At 36.7% G+C, this 22539-nt stretch overlaps 1 protein-coding gene and 1 long non-coding RNA gene across 3 annotated transcripts; one reads left to right on the top strand and one right to left on the bottom strand.

Moving 5' to 3' along the window:
• Window positions 1-3075: 3075 nt before the first annotated feature.
• On the bottom strand, window positions 3076-6785 carry LOC148876737 (uncharacterized). Of its 2 annotated transcripts, XR_016110454.1 has the most exons (4): window positions 6674-6785; window positions 6427-6496; window positions 5109-5221; window positions 3076-3456 (listed from the first exon to the last, which is right to left on the bottom strand). It is a non-coding gene; the product is annotated as an uncharacterized LOC148876737 (long non-coding RNA). The 2 variants fall into 2 exon arrangements; XR_016110448.1 differs by lacking the exon at window positions 5109-5221.
• Window positions 6786-17888: 11103 nt separating this feature from the next.
• On the top strand, window positions 17889-21443 carry LOC148876736 (uncharacterized). Its single transcript, XM_088966412.1, has 5 exons — window positions 17889-18174; window positions 18436-18910; window positions 19012-20347; window positions 20470-20616; window positions 20728-21443. Exons 2-5 carry the CDS (start codon window positions 18854-18856, stop codon window positions 21225-21227), a joined length of 2040 nt encoding a protein of 679 aa, XP_088822538.1. The 5' UTR covers window positions 17889-18174; window positions 18436-18853; the 3' UTR covers window positions 21228-21443.
• Window positions 21444-22539: the final 1096 nt, after the last annotated feature.

The following is a 22539-nucleotide window of genomic DNA, read 5'->3' as shown; positions in this document are numbered from 1 at the left end:
AGAAAAACCTAATTTTCTATTAATTACATCACATCAAATCCTATACATTTTGTCTAAAAAAATTATCTACAAACCAAAATGAATAGAATAAAAATTGTAGGGTGCACCAATCTTGCCACCTTTAAAGAATTCGATCTCCATTACATGACAACCCAAGAATTCAAGAAATAATCACAGAACCAATCCATAATTATTAAAGAATAATAAAGAATTAATTTCAGATCTACACGCCCATTACTGAGAACCGATTTCTCAGAAAAGTAGAAACTTGCGCAAATCGGGTAGAACAATTTCTACCCATTTGCGTACATTCAGATCTGGTCTAGATTTGATTCAAGCTTGAACCTGGCTTTGATACCACTGGAAGATAGGAGATCCATCATATGGATGGCCGAACCATGTAGGGTGGCTGGGCGAAATTTCAAATATTTCTTTCTCCCATCCGGGAATCCTATTCCTTTGATATAGAAAAACTACATTTTTCAAGGATCATTTTTGAAACAAATTGGACCAAATCTACAACCAAGATTAGGGAGAGGAATACCTAATAAGAAATCCACGCAAAACACTCCTCCCTAAGTAGGTGGTCATGCCCAAAGATAGTACCAAATCCCCCATCTACTAAAGATGACATAGCTTAGGATGAGGTAGGATCAACAAATGGTTCTTCACTAAGAACCTCAAATTCTTCAACAAGAACCTAATGGGGTAGTGAGCATAACTTTAGAATTGTTTTTTCCACCAAGAAACAATATCAAGATCGAATCTTGATCACTCCAAGAGGTGGAGATCGAATAGGGTAGGGCGGCAAGAGCAAAGAGAGAGAAAGTGGAAGCAGAAAGTAGTCAAATTGTGTAACCTTTTTGACCTCCTTTTTATATATAATTCTTAAAGAGTCAATCTCCTATCTAATTAAGAGTTTCTTGATCCAAATCTTTATTTGGATCTGAACTCTTTAAGTGATAAGGATAATCCCTTATTTTATATGTAGATCAAGATCAACTACTCCTAATCAAATTAGAAGTTTTCTTATCCAAATCTCTATTTGGATATGGACTCTTTAAGTGGATAAGAGTTATCATCTTATCCTTATCTATTGATCCTTACCCAAATTCGCCCCTATTTAATCAATCCAATTAATTCAGTTCGAAATGGGCTTTAGGCCCATTAAGCTTTCATGCTAGCTTCCTTTTAATGTTGGCTAGTTTAATTCTCTTCGTATGGTGTGGGACCCTGTCATTGATCTCCACATCAGCCACATGGGTTCAGCCTATCCTCTGTTACAAGGCCTGGCCGAATTCACTATTGAATACAATGAATCCCTAAGTCCATCACCCACTCAGGTGATGGACTACCCCAACATACCCAGGTGAGTTCTCGAACTACCCCAACATACCCACTTAGGTGAATTTTTAGACTACACCAACATACCCACTTAGGTGAATTCTTAAACTACCCCACATACCCACTCAGGTGAATTCTCGGACTACCCTAACATACCTAGGTTTTAACCCTTCTAAGGATCTCACTGATTGGCATATCAAAGATAACCCAATCTAACATCTAGTGCAGTATCATAATCGAGTCTAGGGGTCAGGTGTAACATTCTAGTTTTGCCCATCTATCTCTAAGGTCTAGGGCAATACTAGAATTTGGTCTAGTTCAGGGTTTCAAGCAAACCCACACTGCATGTAGACCTGTTCATGGGTCGGGTGGCCCGATGGGCCGGCCCGGCCTAGCCCCCGGACGGGCTGGAACGTGGTTATAGGCCCGCGGGCTTAAATTCGGGCCAAAAAGCTCGACTTGCAATAAATTCGAGCTAGGCTCGGGTTTTGTCAAAATAGCTCAGCCTGACCTAATATTAGACTTAAAGTGAGTAATGTGATTATGTCCATTTGAATAAATTTTTTGATTTAAGAATGTAAAACTGTGTTTTAAAATATAAAAGAAAGGGGAAAAATCATCTTATAGGCCTATTGTTCATTTAAATAGGAAAAAAAAACTATCTGAATTTTTAATTCTAATTTGAATAGGGAAAATTGTTTTTTCTTTATTAGGTCGGGCTTCGGGCTTTTTATCAGGGTCGGGCTCAAGCCCAAGTTATAGGCTTGTGGCCTAGCATATTTCTCTTAATGACAAGTGAAAGCCCGACTCGAGCCCGGCCTGGCCCGACCCATGAACAGGTCTAACTGCATGTACCTCAGGTCTCACCCTAGCAGTTAAGACAAGCCACCCCAACCAACTTGGTGGCACATAAGTGTTAGCCTTGGTAGAATAAATCTCCCTAGATCTATCCAATGGCTGTGAAGATTCTAAATTAACACGAGTCTCAGAAGTGTCCAATTTAAGGGTATTACACAAAAACAAACCAATATAACATGAATCAAATATGTACTTTATTTATTTACAGTAAATGTCATAGTGTACATCAAACTGATTGGAGCTAAGGGCATACACTATCTAACACAATTACCCTCTGAACCATGGTCTGACATGATACAACCCCTAGATAGAAAATCAGCCTAAGGCCTTAAGACTGTCGACTTTGATCTAAGGTGGCGGTCTTTAGTTTGCCCCCTAAACCTCTACCAGCTTAGGTCAAGACTACCGGCTTAAACATAAAAAGACTGTCGCAGGCCAATCCAATACGGTTCAATTGTCCCCAAAGTGGCAGTATAATAGAACCGTCGGCCCAGAGTTGATAAAGGTGGCGGTGATCCTAACTGCCGGCTTAGATTTGTTTGGACCGCCACCTTAGATCCGTTGAAATGTTATTTTTGTCTTTAGGTGGCGGTCTGAACCGCCGACTTAGGTATGTTTGGACTGCCACCTTAGGTCCATTGAAATGTTGCTTCCATTTTTAGGTGGCAGTCTTGACCGCCAACTTAGATCTGTTTGGACCATCGCCTTAGGTCTTGTCTAACAGTCTAAGATGACAGTTGTATGACCACCGGCTTTGTTTTTTTAATTTTTATATTATTTATATCAATTTGATTTCAACATTTTTTGGTACCTATTTAATACAAATCTCGTGGCTAATAATGCATAAAAAACAATTTAAATAACAAAAATGTAAATTAAAAATAAAAAACTTTTCATTAAATTATTAATTATTATAATATCCAAAACAAATTGCTTAAATACAATATTCAATTAACATAAAAAAAAGTACAAGGCATTTAAAAAAATCTTCTTGAATAATATAACGCATCTTTCAATGCAAATCCACTTCTTAACATAATGGTTTAACCTTCTACGACTTTGCCTGGCTGGCTATTGAAATGCTCCACTTTTGCATCCAATGAAGCAGTTGTGCAGGAGAACTCATCCATGCGTTCAGTAGAGATGTAAGGCATATGGGCCTCCCCATCTCCTGATAGTAGAGATGTAAGGCATGTAGATCCAGGTTCCCAAAACTTGCATTATATGACATAAAAGTGCTCATAAGAGAAGTACCTGTAGAGATAAAATAACAGGAGAGTTTAAGCTTAAGTGCTTTGATAAAATTAAAGTGTAAAACTAACAACTACATGCTTGTTTTCTTTTTTGAAAATTAACAATGACATGCTTCTCTATATTAATGGAGATTATTTCTAGATGTCACCCTGAACTTTGAGACAAAATGCACGGTGAATTTTCAGTTTCTAGAATTCACTCTAGAAAGGACAAACAAATACTGATGGAAATCAGTTATCAATTCTCAACTGAGAAAGTATGCATAGATAGGTAAATAGAATGTTCAAGGATCAAAGAGTTGGAACGCAAAGGTTTATGTTTGTCTCTATCCCTACCAATCAAAAATTATATATCCAAATTTGATTTCTTTAGTTATACCCAGAATTTCATACTAGTACAAGAGGTGAAGGAACCAGTATATCCAGTGAGAAACAAAGTAAAAATCTAAGAATAGAGAAGTACCTTCTTATATAGTATATAGTATATTATTATTATTATTATTATATATGATCCTTAAAGCTGATTATCTCTAGTAATCCTTTTGCTTTGGAACCTTAGTACCCTTCAATATAATAATCTTCCTTATTTTCATCTCAAGAACCCCATTCATATAGAATATTTTTAATACATAACTTATTGCATTAATAAAATATACATATTTTAGCTTACAAGTGTACTATGTCTGTGTCTAACAAAAAGAAAAAGGAAAATGTAACAGAAATCACCTTAGCTTTACCACTGAGCATCACCGAGTTTTCCCTGGGCAAACCCCTAGGTTATAAAAAAAAAGCCTATTGGCCTCAACTTTGCTGTCAATACAAACCTCTGACAACCCATATATATCGATAATTTGAAGCCCTGAGTCAATGAGTAAAGCTCCTCTGTTACCAAGTCTCAAAATCTTAACAATCTTGATTCTTGAATATGCTAGTCTAACTACCATGGTACTGTCTATAAAGGCATCTTTATCGACAGATTAAGCAAGCCCCGAATTATCATGAAAGATTCTAGTAAAGTCTCAAATACCAACATACATTAAGCATCTCCTTTTGTCCTAGAACTAATGGTTTTTACACCAATTTTTAGAAGATCATAGACATAGACATAGACATATCCTGAACTGAAGAGCTTGGTACCAGAAATTACAGACCAGGTAAGTTCCTCCAAATAATATAATCGATAAATGGGTGGCTTACTGACTCCTTATCAGCTTCTCATAGAAGCAATTGGCATCTAAACAATTTCAGATCAATTGGACAAGCAAAAAATGCATCACCTGCCGCTTGTGCATAAGTGCATTCTACAGATGGTTAAAAATTCTATTCACAAGTCAACTTCGATATGTAGCTGGGGGCATATTAGGGTGCGTTACCCATGACTATGATAATGGCAAATCATCCTAGATATTTTCTTCCCTGGTCAAACAGTCCAAGCATCTTGGCTGGCCCAGGTTTTAGAATGTTCACAAAAATCTAATACTGTTTTTTAGTCTTAAATACAAATGACTCTAAAGTAAGTTTGTATATATGTTTTTGAAAAGGCTGATTAATCAAGAAGGGTTGGATGATAAAGAATTTGAGGCATTGCTGACATATTAAAAGATTTTGATCTCATCACTCTGAAATGTACTACTGCTAAGCACTTCAACAAACCTTGATAACAACAGAAGTGACTCCTTTATCAACACAGAAATATGTTCCTGATATGCGAGCATACTGCTCTAAGAACTTCCTCATTATTTCTACAGATTTCTCAGAGGGATCCACTGCAAAAATAAACAGAACATCACGTTGCAACATACATATTTACACAAAAACTAAGATTTGATTTCAGATTAAAAAAAGGAAAAAGCTGCAATGTGGCAAAAAGCTCAGACAGTCTTCCATGTGTCAAAACTATAGCTTATTGTTTATCTTATGTACTGCTTACGTACATGATGACTCCCCTGCTATACTCTAATTGGTTATCAAATTTATGTGGAATGTTCTAGAATTTAGCAACAGATTTAGAAACTTGACATGCTTACAAATTCTATACTTGAATGCCTGATAACATTCTTGTTTTTATTTTTTGGCGTACGACAATAGATGATTTATTAAAATAAAAATAGATTACAAAGAGAGTGTTGAGGAAACACTCAACAATCTGAACCCAACTAGCAATCAAAATCCACCTCCTCTTTCACCATACGTAGACAAAATATAACTTTCACAACAAACTTGAAACAGCTTGGACAAAAATCTAGAATTGGAAACAAAAGCACCTCTTCAACCACCTTTTCTGATAGAGAGATCTGGCATTTCCATATAAATGATGACAAAACTATCTTCCCCCCTCAGAAATTTCTTGCACCCCCCATTTTTCCCTACCCAATTCCTTATTTTCCCCAACTACCTGCAAAGCTAGCTCTGCCTGGGTAAAGTAAATTGTGGATAAGAGCTTTATCCATTTCTGGTTGCAGCCTTGCAGGGTTTGAGATTGTACTATTATCATTTGAAAACATAAAAACATGTGTATAATTTCCTTTTCCTCCTCCAACCAATTCCACTCACCAACCCCTCCCTCAAAGGAAAAGGAAAAAGGTGTTTTCCCTTGCATCAGATAAGTTGTAATTATTCCCATGTACAGATGCACCATGCACCTTGCACGTATTGAAATTAATCATAAACCCCAAAACAACATCAACAAATGAGGTTGTGTTAACTGAGAAACATAGATTCGCAGAAGAAGCCCCTTGTCAAAAACAATTGTGAACTCTACATGGGAAAGTTCAATGCAAACTATTTAGCTAATCCTCAACATCATGGGATATATAATTCAGTTCTTCCAGGTAAGTAGATTTCCCATAAAAGATATCATAATTTACAATTTAGGTCTTAACTAGGCTTCAAAGAGCTTGTTCCCCTTAAAACAAACAGTCATTTATATAAAATCCAAACTAACAGTTGCTGGAACAGAAAGCATGTATACCTCAAAATCAGCAAAAGCAACTAGCATGCCACCCTTGGCTCTCATCTTAAGTACATAGAATCCAGGAAATCTACCATGACAAAGATAAGTTATCATAGTCTGTGCTACTAAAATCTAAGATGAGCAAAACGGAAAAAATAAACATGTAAAAAGTTTGGCTTGCTAGAATAAAGCATTTGATGAGACCAAAATGGATGCAATCAAAGCAGAAATGAAAGTGTGGAGTGTGGACATGTCTGAAACTTACTGAGACAATGCTTGCTTCAGTTCTTCTTCAGTGCAATTTGGACCCAGATTTGCAATTAACAAAGTAGAACATGATTGTACTTCCCCTGCTGGAGGTTTTTCTGTTAGCTCCTGCAATAGTCAAATCACAACAATTAGCCTGAACCAAGGAATAAGTGGAGTATCCAATGAATAGAAATACATATTTTTTATCTATAAAAAAAATCAATAGAAATACAAGGAAGCATGAAGCTAACTCTTTTAGAGAAGCTTCGAATCCTACTAAATGCAAGACTTGATCATTTTTAGAATAATCCATACAATAGAATAGGTAACCATTATCTAGTTCAACAAAGCACTAAAGGAACAAGCAAAATGGCGGTTTAGTTTTATTTCACAAAATGTAAATATTTATTTTAATCAACTATTTTTATCTCTTAGGTTATGATGCATATTGGTGTTATTGATGTGCTTGGTTTCTGAGAAAATTTTGGATAGGAAAAGAAGATAGTATTCTATAGAACAAATTCTCAAACCAGCGCAAGAATACGAGGGACATCTACATATAACATAACATAGATATCCTAGTGAATGAAAACATGAAGCATGATGGTAGACTTATTAAAGCAGAAATATATCAGCTTGGCAAAGAGGTTAAAGGAGCATAATTAAGTCATCAAAAACATATAAGAGCTCAAGAATACGAGGGACATCTACATATAACATAACATAGATATCCTAGTGAATGAAAACATGAAGCATGATGGTAGACTTATTAAAGCAGAAATATATCAGCTTGGCAAAGAGGTTAAAGGAGCATAATTAAGTCATCAAAAACATATAAGAGCTCAAGAATACGAGGGACATCTACATATAACATAACATAGATATCCTAGTGAATGAAAACATGAAGCATGATGGTAGACTTATTAAAGCAGAAATATATCAGCTTGGGAGCATAATTAAGTCATCAAAAACATATAAGAGCTCCAGACTTCTTTAGCCATGTGTTGCAAACCATCACACACAACAAGCATCAAAACAAAAATCACATGGAAGTCTCATACTTGCCATTTACAAGACAAGTGGCACAAGGGGCAGAATGAATCTAGTGAAGATAATCCAATCAAGTATAAATTGCTGCTTGGAATTAATAGGATAAACAGGGAGGGATCGCCTTGCCTTACTAGAGGGGCTTGAAGGGATACCATGAAGATGGCCGACGGCCAACAACTCCCTTGATTCAATCGACATTAGGCATACAAGTATATCCCTAAACAAAACAAGCCAAACAAAAACATTGTGAAATGGATTAACAATTCGAGTTTTTGAGCAAGATAAAAATATAAATGGCGTTGAGATCCTAGGGAAGGAATTGAGAGACAAACTGCAGTTCGGCCACGGGCATACCAGAGGAATCATCCAAAAAATGCAGTGCGTTGGATGAATGGATTTGATAGGGGATTTCACTTTGGAGAGTGAGAGATCATGAGGTTAGGGACTCTAAGTAGTTAGATCGAATGGAGAGTTAATGGCTAGAGGCGCACATCCGATCTCCCGCATAGTGGCGGTCATTAAGACCGCTGGGTCTAAACCGCCGGTTTAGACCGTTTTTCTTGTAACGGGAAGAGCGCATCGGAAAGTCATCGACATGATACAGATCGGTTAATATGTGCCGATAATATTGATGCTTTGAATCTTGTATCTATGGCTTATAAAGGTTGAAAATGTTGTTATTATTAACACCGATCTGTATAGTGACGTCTGTTCAGGGGAGGTATACGTGGATGCTTTTAATGACGATATTATTTTAAGATCCACATATTCTTTGTTTTGGCATAAATTTTTTCCGTACAGTCCAATTGTTTCCGTTCACTCTCTTACATTTTTTAGCCTATCGGTTATGGGAGGAACCCTTTTTGGCATTTTTTTGGGATCAGTGGGGACGTGACACTTATGATGATTTTTTTTTTTTTTGTAATAATCAGTTATAAATGATTTTAAACATTGGAAAGGATTGCCTTTTTCTCATTTCCAAGATGTACGTAGACAATGGTTGGCCGTCTCATTTCCACCTACCAAGTGGGGGTGGTCACAAGTCTAGCTTTTTGATCACGAATTATTCAAGTTTAATTCGGTTTGATTTTAATCAAGTTTCGAGTCGAGCTCAAACTATATATATATAATAAAATTATAAAAAATAATATATATAATAATTTTTAATTTTTAAAATATCAAATAAAAAATAATATTTATATATAAATTTTTATTTTTATAAAATATATTTTTTTTAAATCGAGCTCGAGCCAAGCCGAGCTCAAGCTTACAAGTTTCTGAGTTGAGCTGACCTCAAGCTTAAGCCTTGTACTACCTTGGCAAGTTGAGCTCAAGTCTCGTACTATTCGGTTCGAATCCACACCTACTGCCAAGTTTGAAGTTTTTAGTTGTGATTGCAATTGAAGGGATGACTTTAATAATCATTATTATGTTTATCCCCATTTTGAGAGTTCCTTGCTGAGTTTTGACTCTATTTGAGGTTAATCATCCTTTATTGATGCTTCCATCATTTTGTGCCATTTGCATATTTTTTACAATATTTTTCTCCCATTACTCAGGGTTTGTTTTTTTATAAGTAATTTGGTATGAATTTATCTTTTATTTTTTATTTTTGACTTTTATTGCTGATTATACTCTCATGGATTGTATTTGAGATTATGAGCATTCTTAATGAAATTAGCCATTGCCTTCAAAAATAATTATTAGTTAATCTCTTTACATTGATACTAAGATGCGACTATTGAAAGGAAAGATAATAAACTTGTGCAATCTACCAACAATATTTGAATGCGCCACAGTGGTTCACTATCCACCAATTAAGGGTGCAAATAAATTGGATTGGATTCGAATTCAATTCAATAAAATTTTATATGGTTTGAATTCGAATTTGAATACGTCGGATTCTATATTTCTCTGTTTGAATTCAACTCGAATCATTTCATTGGATATCCAATACAGATTTGATTCGATTCATTTGAAATCTCAGATCTCAGTTGTGTCTCTGTCTCTTGGACCACTTACCTAACCTTCAACTTGAACAATTGATTTGAGGAATGGGGGGCGGCAACATTGTGATTACTAGCGTTTGGCGGAACTGGAAATGAAGAACAAAAAAAACTGAGGTGTGAGGTGATCTCGCTCTAAGTAGAAATGAAAAGGCAAAATGGGAGAAAAAAGTAGGAGGAGAGCTGAAGAGAGACGAACGATTACCGGCGTTGAGACGGTTGAGTGGTGTGAGACTGTGAGTGCACGGCGACCAGCGATCGGCAAGTAGCAACACTGCAACATCGACTAGGGTTCACTTCTCACTTCTCTCAAGTTCAGAGCATCAAAGATAAGGCTGATGGGTTTCACTTCTCACCTTTGTTCGGTCATTTTTTATGTTAAACTAGGAATGACCCCTGTAATAAGTACGAGATTATAAATCTGAATTATTTTAAAATTTTAAATTATTTATATTCGACATTTAGGTTAGGCTTTTTATTTGATTTAATTGATTTATCATTTTTATCTAGAAAATAACTCCATACTAAGGGGTAATTACATTATCATTTAATTTAAAATTTATTATTTAATTATAAAAATTAAATTAAAAAAAAATTAACATGAGTCTTACATCTTTATAATTGACAATCTATTCTGACCTACTTTGTTTGAAAATCATTATTAATTTATATTGTTTTAATATGATTTAAGAAATTAAATGAGATATTATTTATAAGTAGTAACTTATTTTAATTGGTATTTACTATTTATTTGATAAATTTATTTTTAAGTGATTGACAATCTTTGACGATTTTTGATGATTTGTAAGCTTGATCAATTAACAATTCTACCCCCCAGCTTATTGCCACTTGATGATTTTTGACTGGTGGTTGGTTTTGACTAGGGCATTTACGTAAATGAGGACCAAGGCACAACCTTAACCAGATCAATGATGTGGAGCATCGCTACTCATGGGGACAATGGCTATTGTACATGACTATATGTTGTGAACCTTAGACGTAAAGGGATACATATGGAAGATGTTAGGCTTGACTTAGCCTTTCAGGATAAAGAACACGGATATGAATGGCAATTTTTCCCATTTTCCCAATCCCTATGAGATTGGGATGAGAAAATTTTCATTCTCGTTAGTGGGGAGGAGATGGGAATGGGGAGAGCACTCCCCACTAATATATATGTATATGTTATATATGTACACATACGTCTATATATTAATGTTTTAAAAATATGGTTGAATATGTTTGAATCTTTTTTATTAGATTGTAAATTTTAATTATTTTATTTTTAATATTAAATAAAATAAAAAATAAAAATAAAATTATTAACATTATAAAAAAATACAGGGTAGGGATAACCTTGTCCCGATTAGCGGGAATGAAGATGGGGACAAGGATGAAGATGGGGATTTTCGTGGAGATGGAGATGGGGACGAGGACGGAGATGGGGATGGGGAGAGGCTCTCCGTCCTCGCCCTGCCCCATTGCCATTCCTAAGCACGAAATCGTCCTAGAACCTTGGTCAAAGATCACCTTGGTGGACACCACATGTCCCGAAAAGTGAGGAACACAATGGCGCACCTTCATAGGTATTTAAGAGCATGCCGCTCGAGGTATTCTAGCTAACTCTTCTACTCTCTTAAGTTCTTTAGCGTTACTTGGCTACAATTATTTTGTCCTCTACAAATCGGTCTATGACTTGTTTCTAAGTCATCGGATCTAGCCTCTCTAGCTCAGCTCGCTCGTTTAGAACGTACAGCTTAACAAAACCTTTATCTATTGTTCATCCACGACAGTTCCAATAGCATGAATTGGGTTTGTAAAAATATTAAATTCAGTATTTATTCAATTTTTATTATAAAATAACAATGTGAGATATTAATTTTATCTCTCTCCTACTCCATGTAAAAACAAATGAACGATACAAACACCACAAGGCAATTTTCTATGATGCTGCAAAGGGTAGGATAACTGAATATAAGGTATCAAAGACCCCTATACCAATCAATAAATAAATTATTAAATACTGCTTGATTGGTTATAAGGTTTTTAGTTATATATATCATAGGGGGAGGTCAGCCCTTATCGTACAATGAGAGATGTCTTACCAATAAGAAGAATTTGTGCCCTTCATGAAAACTTATAAAAATTAAAAATCATGAGAGTATATAATTGCTAGTGTAGAAAGTTTGAAGATCGACCAAACTAGGAATGAAAACTCACGAGTATGAATGCACAATCAGTTGGGCACAACCATAGGAGATAGGACCATCTTCAATGTCATATATCTATATGAGTGCTTTTTGTATTGGGCATATGGGGCAAGGCGGGTTATGTCCTCTTCTATATATTCTGTTTTTTCATTTCATACTGGTTAATAAAATTTTATCTGACCGTCCTTCCATTTGGAGTAAAGTTTAGGGTTAAAAAAAAGTGGCATCAGAGGCCTACATAAAGGCATCTTCTTTTTTTCTGTCAAACAATAAATAAAAAATCAATTTCCACCGGGACCGGGTCGGGCTTTGCACTTATGATAAGGGCTAGAGCTTAGGCCTGGGCCCGGTCCGGCCAAGGGTTTCAGGCCTAAAACATAAGCCCTAGCCCAGGTTTACATGGGCCTGGGCCTGATTTTGGGCCAATGTCTTTCATATATATATATAAAGCATTACATATCTATAATATTTTATATTAAATGACAAACATGCATATAAATTTATTTTATACATTATATAATATAAAATATACATGCCATATTATAATATTTATAATATAAAATATATAATATAATATGAAATAACTTGTTTACATATATATACATTATACACAAAATGTATAAGTTTAAATATATGCAGACTGGGCTTGAAGTACTAAGCCCAAGCCCATCCCTAAAATTTACAGGCATAATATAAACCCAGACTTAGGCCAAAAATGAACACAAAACCCAGGCCCAAACCCAAAATTTCTGGGCCAGGTCAAACTGGACTGACCCCTAGTCCAAACTCGTTGACAATCGTCTTATGGGCCAGGGGGCCCATTCTAGTCGGAACCCTTTTCATTAAACATGGACCTACGACATGCTCTTGTATGGATGGATAAGCTGAGAGATCCATTAACCAATGGGTGGCATTTGGGATATGCACACCATCCACTAAAATATATTTTGAATGGATCATAATATCAAAATCATATTTAATCTCTAATTAATGCATGCATGGTTATAAATTAATATAGATGGGTAATGGGTTACTGGTGGGAATCGCATGCTTGTATTTCATCTAATGAAATTTAGGCTGCATTTTGTTTTTCTATAAAATGGACATTAATTTTTTTTTGTTTTTTCATTTTGAAATATTTCAGCAATTATTATTTCCACCCCTTTTACAGCAAAAGTTTTGTTTTTCATCCTTTTTAATTGATTTTGATAAATAACAAGAAAACAAATTAAGTTTATTTCAAATAAACAGATAATTAATGCCTAGTTGAAATACTGTAAACTTAGCTAAAGAAAGCAAATTAACCAATCTACATACAAATTAATAAAGTAAAATATGTCTGCATGTCAACAATGCGAGAAAGTTATTTGTATTTTAACTGTATAAGTTGGGAAAATACCTAATTAAGCCGCTACCTACCACACCATCACCAAGCATCAATATCAACTTATATATCTTTGTTATGTTCTTATAACTCGTCGTCATTCCCATTAATTTGCTCCGCCAGTGGTGCACTCCATTTTTGGGTCGACCTTTGGATGAATAGATAGGATTCCATGCAACATCATCATTCTTCGAAATCCAACGGTTCACTATTTGGATATTAATTAAACCTATCTTCTCAATTATATAAAGAAATAAAAGATTGATTGGAGAATAAAGGGAGTTTATGTGCAACGTACGATTACAACTGAACCAGCTCCACTGGTCCACCACCCACTATTATTTGTATCAAAGCAACCACGTCAATACAAGATCCAGTACAGTTATACATGGGTGTTAACTCCATTAATCCAAATATAATGTTAAAAAAAGCATTATAAAGCTCCATGATCATTGATATGGACTCCTTATATATACTCTCTATAAAAGGTTTCATCTGCATTTTTTAAGGAAAGGAGCATTATATATAGCTATTTATATCTCAAATTCTCAATTGATCTGCTAGGTATCCCAAATCCTTGAAAGTAGACTGTTCACTTAAGTCCCTCGGATGCATGTATATACCTAAATAGCTAATAATTTTACTTGTAACCCTGGCTCAGCCCTAAACTTTAATTAATTCATCACGTTTGCGCCCTTTTAATTAAAAATTTCTTAGATGGGACCCAACAGATTGATGGGTTCATAGCCATCATTTGATATAAGCCACAAAGTGAAACATTTTGAGACAAAGAAAATGAGGTTGCCAGAGTTTTGTGGGATATGGCTCCATCCAGAACCAGCATATTGCATCGGTACTAAAGCCTTAGAGACTTGGAGTGGAATGAGGATGATACATAAATGATATCAATAACGTAAGAGAACCTAACAATAGTGGTTTGTTCGCTCATATGATTTTAGACTAAGCTTTTATATATAGAAATAAACTACAAAGTCAATTGAATATATTATATATTATATATATGTGGTTGAAAATCAAAACTTTATTTGCCTTAGTGGAATAATTAGTTAAATAATTGCAAGAATATGACAGAGACGGAGAAATGGCTCGAGGATGTTCACATAACCAACCACTCCTTTGACTTTAGAATATAGAAACAGAATAGATTTTCCTTCTGGGGACAGGTCATTCTATTGTCAATAACCACGCTAGGAGTTATTCCAGCAGTTCCCAGAGGTGTCAAACCCTCACTGCATGCGCCCTAATAATGGTCCCATTTCGTGCATTAAATTAATAAAGATTTTTTGATAATATATATTCTTTGAAAATAGTGCATTAAATGAAGATGGAGAACCATTTAGTGTGATAAGGACAATTCTGCTAATTTTTGAAACTTCGTTCAATTGGAGACCTTGTCAATTCTTTCATTTCTTCCGCCATGAGAATCAAAATGCTAAAACGTTTGGTTTAGCTGATGTAAGAGACTGACGAGACGACCACTTGGGGGAGTTTTACAGTGTGATTTGTTTTTCTTTTTGTTAGTTTCATAAATAAATCAAAAACTTTCTTGTTTGAAAATAGATTTTTTCTTCGAATAAAAATGCAAAAATATGTTCTTGGTCGTGTGTATTTTTTTTTTTTTTTTTGTTTCTAAAACTGAAATCAAAATTTGTTTTTGTTTTGTGCTGATGATGTGATACTTCTAAAAATAAATTAAATGAAAACAAAAATATTCATGTTCTTAATTAGGTGGAAGCTGGTCTTTTGTGGAAGTTTTTGATGTGTTTGACAATATACGAGGGTGCTGTTAATTAGTCCAAAATTCTCTGTGTGGTTTTAGGTCGGATGACTGGATTAATTTTCTCTCGGTTTTTTGTTTTCTTTGACTAGCTTTAACCTAATGCAAACATCTGATTCAGTGATTTGGATGCGATGAGTCATGAACTAGTAGGGCTATAAGAAATAAGTAACGAAGTTTAGGGTAAAATTGAGAGCCCAGCAAGAAGTTAGTAGTGATTGAAGTTGATACCAACTTCGCCGGAGCCCACGGTAATCTTCCCAGATTTCTCAGGAGCTGAGCTGTGTTGTGACAATACCACCAACTTCTCAAATGACCCAGCTTGTGGTGAGAGGATGAGAGCGAGGCTCGGAAAGAAAGTGGGGCCCATACTGGAATAGGCATAAATAGAGGACAGACTGAAACTTTGACTTATAATAAGAGAGGACGTTATCTCCTTCGTGTTCTTGCATTTGTTATTCATAATAAAAATTAGTAATATACTAATATAAAGAAATTAGTAGAAGATTCTATTTTGGCGATGGAAAATTGGAAAGAGGAGTTTCGTAATCAACACTGTAAAACGGTTAAGTCCACATACGGTAAGAAGATGGTGAGTGAACCAAACAACCGGAAGGAGTTTAGCTAGTGAGCTGAACTGAGAAAGGAGCTCATGGGTGACTTCATATCAAATTGACGTATCGGATATGATATGATCATGGGTGACTTCATATCCTCCCTCCGAATGTCCTCCCAACAACCGTTCCAACAGTCTCAATATGATATGATCCGCACATCTCCCAAAAACCTTCCAGGATCTGTTCTACATCTCTACTCACGATACATAAGAGCTGTGCATTAGAAATGTTTTCTTGTCATAATACACGGTGGTGATGCTCGGATGTGAGAAAAAATTGGGGGCAGCAGATCTGAAGTGGGCAAGTGGCCAATTTTTTATTATGGTGCGTCCCAATTTTATGGTGAGATGTGCCGTGTGCAGATAGAGGTATAGAAGTATGTGGGACAGTTTTTGTTGGAAGGAGATCTCAAACATCCTTTACCGGCGAATGCCACTTCCCTCAATGTGATTCTCCGAAAAAGAAAGAGCATACAAGAGTCCCAACGTTAGCAGGACGCGTAGATATATAGAGCGAGAGACGTAAGACGATCGTCCTTTAATTTGGATGTTGAGGAAGAGGAAGAAAGGAATTCGGAGCGTTGGAGGGATAAAGCCATAAAGGTCACAGGCAACCGCTAGCTACACTAGCGTGAGATGCTGGTATTTCATGTTCCTCCGGCGAGGCATCTCTTTTGGAATTCGCATCTTTTGCCCACAAGAATTCTGTTCACGCTACCCACATAATACAACATCGTAGTCACATACATAGAGAACATTTCCTCCTATATATTATTATACAGGGGAAGATATAGTATATTATGGGTAGCATGGGATAGTATATTGTGGGTAAACGTGGGTAGAATTTTTATAAGGAGAAGATCCAATGTGACTCTTATAAAAAAAAAAAAATCCAACGTTACAAGTAGCCACGAATGCATCTGATTAGAATTTGGGTTTTCAATAACATGATCGCATTTGTTCTACATTAATCCGAGTCCAACCTCTTTTTACCTTCAACTTCACCTGTAATTTTGTCGCCAGATTCTTCTCCCAGTCCGTATCATCACTTAGAGTTCAAATCGGTCTCCCATAATGTCCTACAGCACATTCCTGCCGTGTATTATTAACATCTCCCAATAATGATATTATCATTTTTAGTATTATTATGGAGAGATATTCTTAATACACGCGGAGATGTACTGTAGGACGTTGTGGGGGGGACAATCTTGTGGGGGCTGATTTGATCACAGTTACTTTGGGGCCTGGAGGACCCATCCGTCAGCCATAACAATTGTCTAACTTTAATTAATGTAATTAAGGCTCATAAATAAATTAATGAAAACCTATGTTTCGGAGCTTTGACCAATCAAAACACTATATGACTTTTGATAGCCGTTGATTGATTACAAGTTTTTTTACTATCTTAATAGTCAAACCCAGTTAATTAAGCTGTGTTTGATTGCAATGCAAATAAATTTGTATTGATGCAAACGATGGTAGTGCAAATAATTTGAATGCAAATTTTGATAATTTTTATTTTAAAATTTAGTTTAATTTGTCTGATTGCAGTATAAATAAAGTAAATTAAAACATAAAGTAGAATAAAATTAAACAAAAAATTACATTTTTTATATTTGCACTGCAATCAAACACAAATACAACCTTAAAAAAAAGAGGGTGGAAAATTTGGATCAACACAAAGTATTCTTCACATCGACGTCACATCTCATCCCACCGTGGATTGAGAACATCTCCTTATGTTTTCGATATGCAGCTGGAAAATGTAGAGCATCTTCTGAGGAGCAGATCGGACTGCACAAAAACACAATATATAATGCAATTAATCTTTCTTAGTTGTTTTATGGTTGTTTTACAAATACCAGAAAATTTATAATCAACCAACCGCTGCCATTAAAGGGAATAACCAATGAGTTGGTATTAATAGAAGTGCTTCCGGTATCATATCTTTCCGGCGCCTTAGATTTATCCCTAAAGTCAATGTTAGGCAGTTATGTCTTGGCTTAATTAAAAAATAAAGCAAAATCCGTCAAAATGAGTCACATAGTACGAGTGTACGACACTCATTTAGCATCACGTGTTCCAATAATTTCTATAAAGTTAATATTATTTTCTTTTTAATAAAACAAAAAAATAAAATATAAATGATAAAGGCTGGTATATTATTGAGCATACCGTGTTTCCAGCGCGTGGGTCATTGTCATTTTCCTCTAAAATTCTATTTTCTAGTTCCTTCCAAAGAGACTCTCTCTAATCCAACCACCCGAACATCCCCTCTTCTCTCGCGGTGAGTCGCTGACCACTAACTATATCTTCTACGGCTCTCCGTCAACCCGAGTTTTGTGCGAAAACCTGAAGAATTTTTTGAAGAATAATAAAAGAGCAGGAGCTTCTTCTCTTCCTCCCTCGCGCTTTTCTTTCATTCTGGAGTAAATTTTGCACAGCTTCGACAGGTAGTTCCCTATTCTTTATTTCTTTTTTGGGTTCTTTCTTGCCTTTATCCATTGTTTGCTTGGTTTCTCTGTTTATCCGCCTTGCATTCTTTTTTTTTGTTAGAACCGAGAAACCTCCCAATTTCCTTATGTGTTTGTGTTTCCTGGATTCTTCTGAATCGTAGCTTCTCGTAATGGAAATGGAGGTTCTCTTCTATATTTGTCTTATTAAGGGTATTGGATTTTTATGTTACCAAAACATTTCATTGTTCGTCGTTGCAGGAGAGATTTTGAAAACGGATTCAAGCGAGCTTCCTGTGAGAAGCTGTTGCTTTCATCACTCTGGCCGACACTCGAGTGATATCTTCTCGCACCTTAAGGGAGGTGTGGGTTTTTCTGGGAGGATTCATCCTTGCTCCCCTCGTCGCTTCTCCTCTCCTTTTCACTTTGTCTCGTTCTCTGGTTTGGCGCCTCCCCGTTGATTATGGCTGATCTTCTTTGAATCTATTCTTTCCCAATGTGATCACTGCTTCTCTTTTGTTCTTAGCCTGTAAGAATTTCGGTTTTCAGCTATTTGGGATGTGAGTATCAATAGGTGAGGGGGAAAGGACATAATATATATATATATCTGTTCGTGTTGTTGTCTCTGTGGAGAAATTCTTTTTCTCGAAGTAAGCCCGCCCATTCATCATCTAAACTGATGGCCATGTTCAACTGCTTCTGTGTGTTGGGCGGTGAAAGGAAGAAGAAGTACAAGGTAAGAAGTTCCCTTTTTTGAATCAATGGATTCTCTGTTTCTTTTTGCTGCTTGCAAAATTCCTCCTCATATAACGTTTTCTTCCCCCTGTTTGTCATCAGGTTTATGAAGGAACTCCAGACCTTGCCCATTACGACAAGGGGCATGGAACTGTAGAGGTAAAGCTGGAACATCCTGTAAAAAAGCCCCATGCCAAGGAACTAAATTCGACATCTTTCAGTGTCTCGGTACCCTTTGGCATCCAGGAAAACTCCACCTGCAAGGTGAAGGTGGTTAGCGAGGAAAATCCTCTAGGAGCTGAAGCGACAGAGGCCTCTTATGAAGGGGAAGATGAGCGTGATGACATCTTGTCAATGAAGCGGGATTTCTCTGATTTTAATCTCCAAGCTCAAGTAGCTAACGGAGAGGATACGGACCAATCGATGAACAAAGAGATGGATTCTTACTATTCAATAGATAATGAAACGAGTAATCAGTATGAGAGAAAATCATATAAGGATGCCATAGTGGGAACCGAGGTGATCGAAAGCGGACATGTTAGTGATCCAGGGATCGTGAAGACAGAATTCTGGGCATCGCCAGAGCTTAAGCGCTCGTGCTCCAACCTTGAAACAAGCGACGTCCTGAGGAGGATGGCTGATCAATTGCCACCATTAAGGACTCATTCTTTTGATAACTTAAAGTATTTAAGTAAGGGGACAGGGGTGGAAATCATTCCAGAAATTCACGGCAGTCCGGTATCAGTTAGAACCTCTTGCAGTGCGGACAGGGTAATTCTGAAAAAACATTCTTCTAGCCAAATTCTGCCTTCGAGGAGTAGAAGGTTGTGGTGGAAGTTGTTCCTCTGGAGCCACAGGAACCTGCACAAACCATTGGATGTAAAACCAAAGCTGCTCCCCGTTGGCCATGATTCGAACCAGAAAGGTGGGTATTACTCAGATACGCTGGAGCTGAACTGTGCCAGCAAGGAATTGAGCAAGTTGAATTCCCCAGAATCATTCACTGAACAACCCAGAAATAGTGGCAGCGTTGACAAAAATTATAGTAACAATCAGATCTGGGGTACCCGTTCATGGCCTCAGAACCAATGGGTAGCATTCTGTACAGAATCGTCTTCCTTGACTAGAGTTGATGAATGGGTAAACAGTCTTGATGCCCAGTCCTCTCTTCCGGTTACAGATGAAGACACTGGTGATGAGTCTCTTGTCTTTCCTCCTTCTCCTGAACATAGTCTGTCCCCAGCAAGAAGCACGACATATATGAGCAGACACCCTAATGCTAATGTCTCAGAGGAGGTTTTATATGCCAACAGTGTCATCCAGTCTCTGAATTCTTCCTCAACCGTGGCTCATATTGCTGGAATGGGCCTGAAAGTCATACCCACAATCTCTGGATTCTCTAGTCTTCGATCTGTCAACTTATCAGGCAACTTCATAGGTAATACAACACATGAAAAAAGAAAGAGTTAATGAAAAATGGATAATAGTTGCTTTTATTTAATCACTAAATAAAAGTAGAGAATGATAACCTGTTTACTTTTGTTTCTCCTCTATTTGCAGTTCACATTGCTCCAGGTTCGCTGCCCAAGGGACTCCACATCCTCAATTTGTCCAGAAACAAGATTGCAGCTATTGAGGGCCTCAGGGAGCTGACGCGTTTAAGGGTACTTGATCTCAGTTACAACAGGATTTCCCGGATTGGCCATGGTAACCATGCTTGTAACCTGCTATCTTTTGTGGGTTCTCCTATTGCATGTATTTATGGCGGAAATAGCACAAAAGCCTAACTAAAGAATGTCTTGCTTGCACTGTTTTTAGGGTTGTCTAACTGTACACTCATCAAAGAGCTCTATCTGGCGGGAAACAAGATTAGTGATGTAGAGGGGCTACACAGGCTTTTGAAGCTAACAGTCCTGGATCTAAGCTTCAACAAGATCACAACGGCCAAAGCACTTGGCCAACTAGTTGCTAATTATAATTCCCTGCTAGCACTGAATTTGCTGGGGAATCCAATTCAGAGCAATATTGGCGATGACCAGATACGGAAGACAGTTTCTGGGCTCCTTCCACAGCTAACTTACCTGAACAAGCAGCCCATCAAACCACAGAGGGCACGAGAGGTGGCCATAGATAGTGTTGCAAAAGCTGCTCTTGGGAACAATGGCTGGTCACGCAGAAAGCCACTGAAGCGGGTAAGCCCAGGTGGATCATCTTCTTCCAATGGACATAGGAGCAGCATTGGTGGTGGTAGTCAGAAGAGTCGGCAGAGGTCAAGGAGCAGAGTTCAGCATCATTCCCCCATCAGACGGAGGTCTTAAATTGTTTGGTTATCAATTGGATTGAATAACTACTTTTGGGGAGCCATTTTACCTCATAATTGGATTAAAAATTATTTTTGTTTGTTAATTTCAGAAGTTAATAAAGAGTTGTTTAATTTGTATATTTATATTTTTGTTAGTCAGTTTGGATGGTTATTTGTAAGCAACCTAATGGATTTGATGATATTTTGAGTTCAATTCTATGTGATATTTCAATCTGTTAGTGTTATATATTTTAGGTGGAATAATTGTTGCATACAAGCCTCAGGACGGTTCATGGTGCCCTTGTGGCTTCCTCCTTTTTTACTCCTATTATTGTAGCAATTCTTCAAGGATCCAGGGAGAGGTTTTGCACAAGGGTGATACTTCTCTTGGGGCATCCGTACTGGATAAACTGTGTTCATCACTCGTTAGCCAATGAGTGGTATCAGATTTGTGGTTGGATCACAACTTTTTCCACAATTAGCAAAACCATCCTCTCTGGAAGGTAGAACTCAAGCATCTGTACCAAGTTTTTGACTCAAACAACTCATAATTATCTTCTGGAGGGATGGATCATTGGTTTCTTCTTGGAGTTAATTACTAAGAAGTTATTCGTTGAAGAAGACAGTTACCCATCTGTACCAAGCTTTCTTTCAGATCCCTGCTGCATGTGCAGAGGCTACATAGATACAAGGTTATGATAATTCTGTTGAAATTTACAGAATTTTATCTTTTGATGGTGACTGAAAGCTGGTCACCTTGCCTGATCTTCTTTCTTCCACACCAGTAAATTTGAGAATGGTTTGAAGAAATTCAATGATTTTACATCAGTCGATTGTGGACTAATGTTTCAAGTAACATGAGTTACAGAACCTGAACATGGAATCAGATGGCTTAGACATGATTTACAATCAAATTACTCCCTTGCTCTCAACTGTACATTCGGTACCTTCCGGCACAAATTACCTTTATTAGAAGAGGTTTTCTTCTTTTAACACTAGACATGGATGGCTATCTGATGGTGTTTATTCAGGACTAAAATGCCAGACCAGCAGAATCAGTTATTGGCGTTTGCAAGAAAGAAGTATACTTTGTAGTTGAGTAGGAAAAAATTGCTTTGTTTATTTTTCCCCTTTTTTCACTCCATTATTGAAACAAATATTATAAAGAAGTAAAGAAGACAGTATTCAACCATGTTACGTACTAGGTCAAGCCGCATAGTAGTATCACAGGAGGATCATGACTTGTGTTTTTCAGAAATGGACGGAACTGATATGAAATCATACATTCACCTAGAGCAAGAACTTTCCACAAGATTTAAAATTTCAAA

The sequence above is a fragment of the Nelumbo lutea genome, chromosome 1 (assembly GCF_056320005.1).
Source record: "Nelumbo lutea isolate HS-2025 chromosome 1, American lotus-T2T, whole genome shotgun sequence".
NCBI classification, from domain to species: domain Eukaryota; kingdom Viridiplantae; phylum Streptophyta; class Magnoliopsida; order Proteales; family Nelumbonaceae; genus Nelumbo; species Nelumbo lutea.
This window is presented reverse-complemented; position numbering and strand designations above follow the sequence as displayed.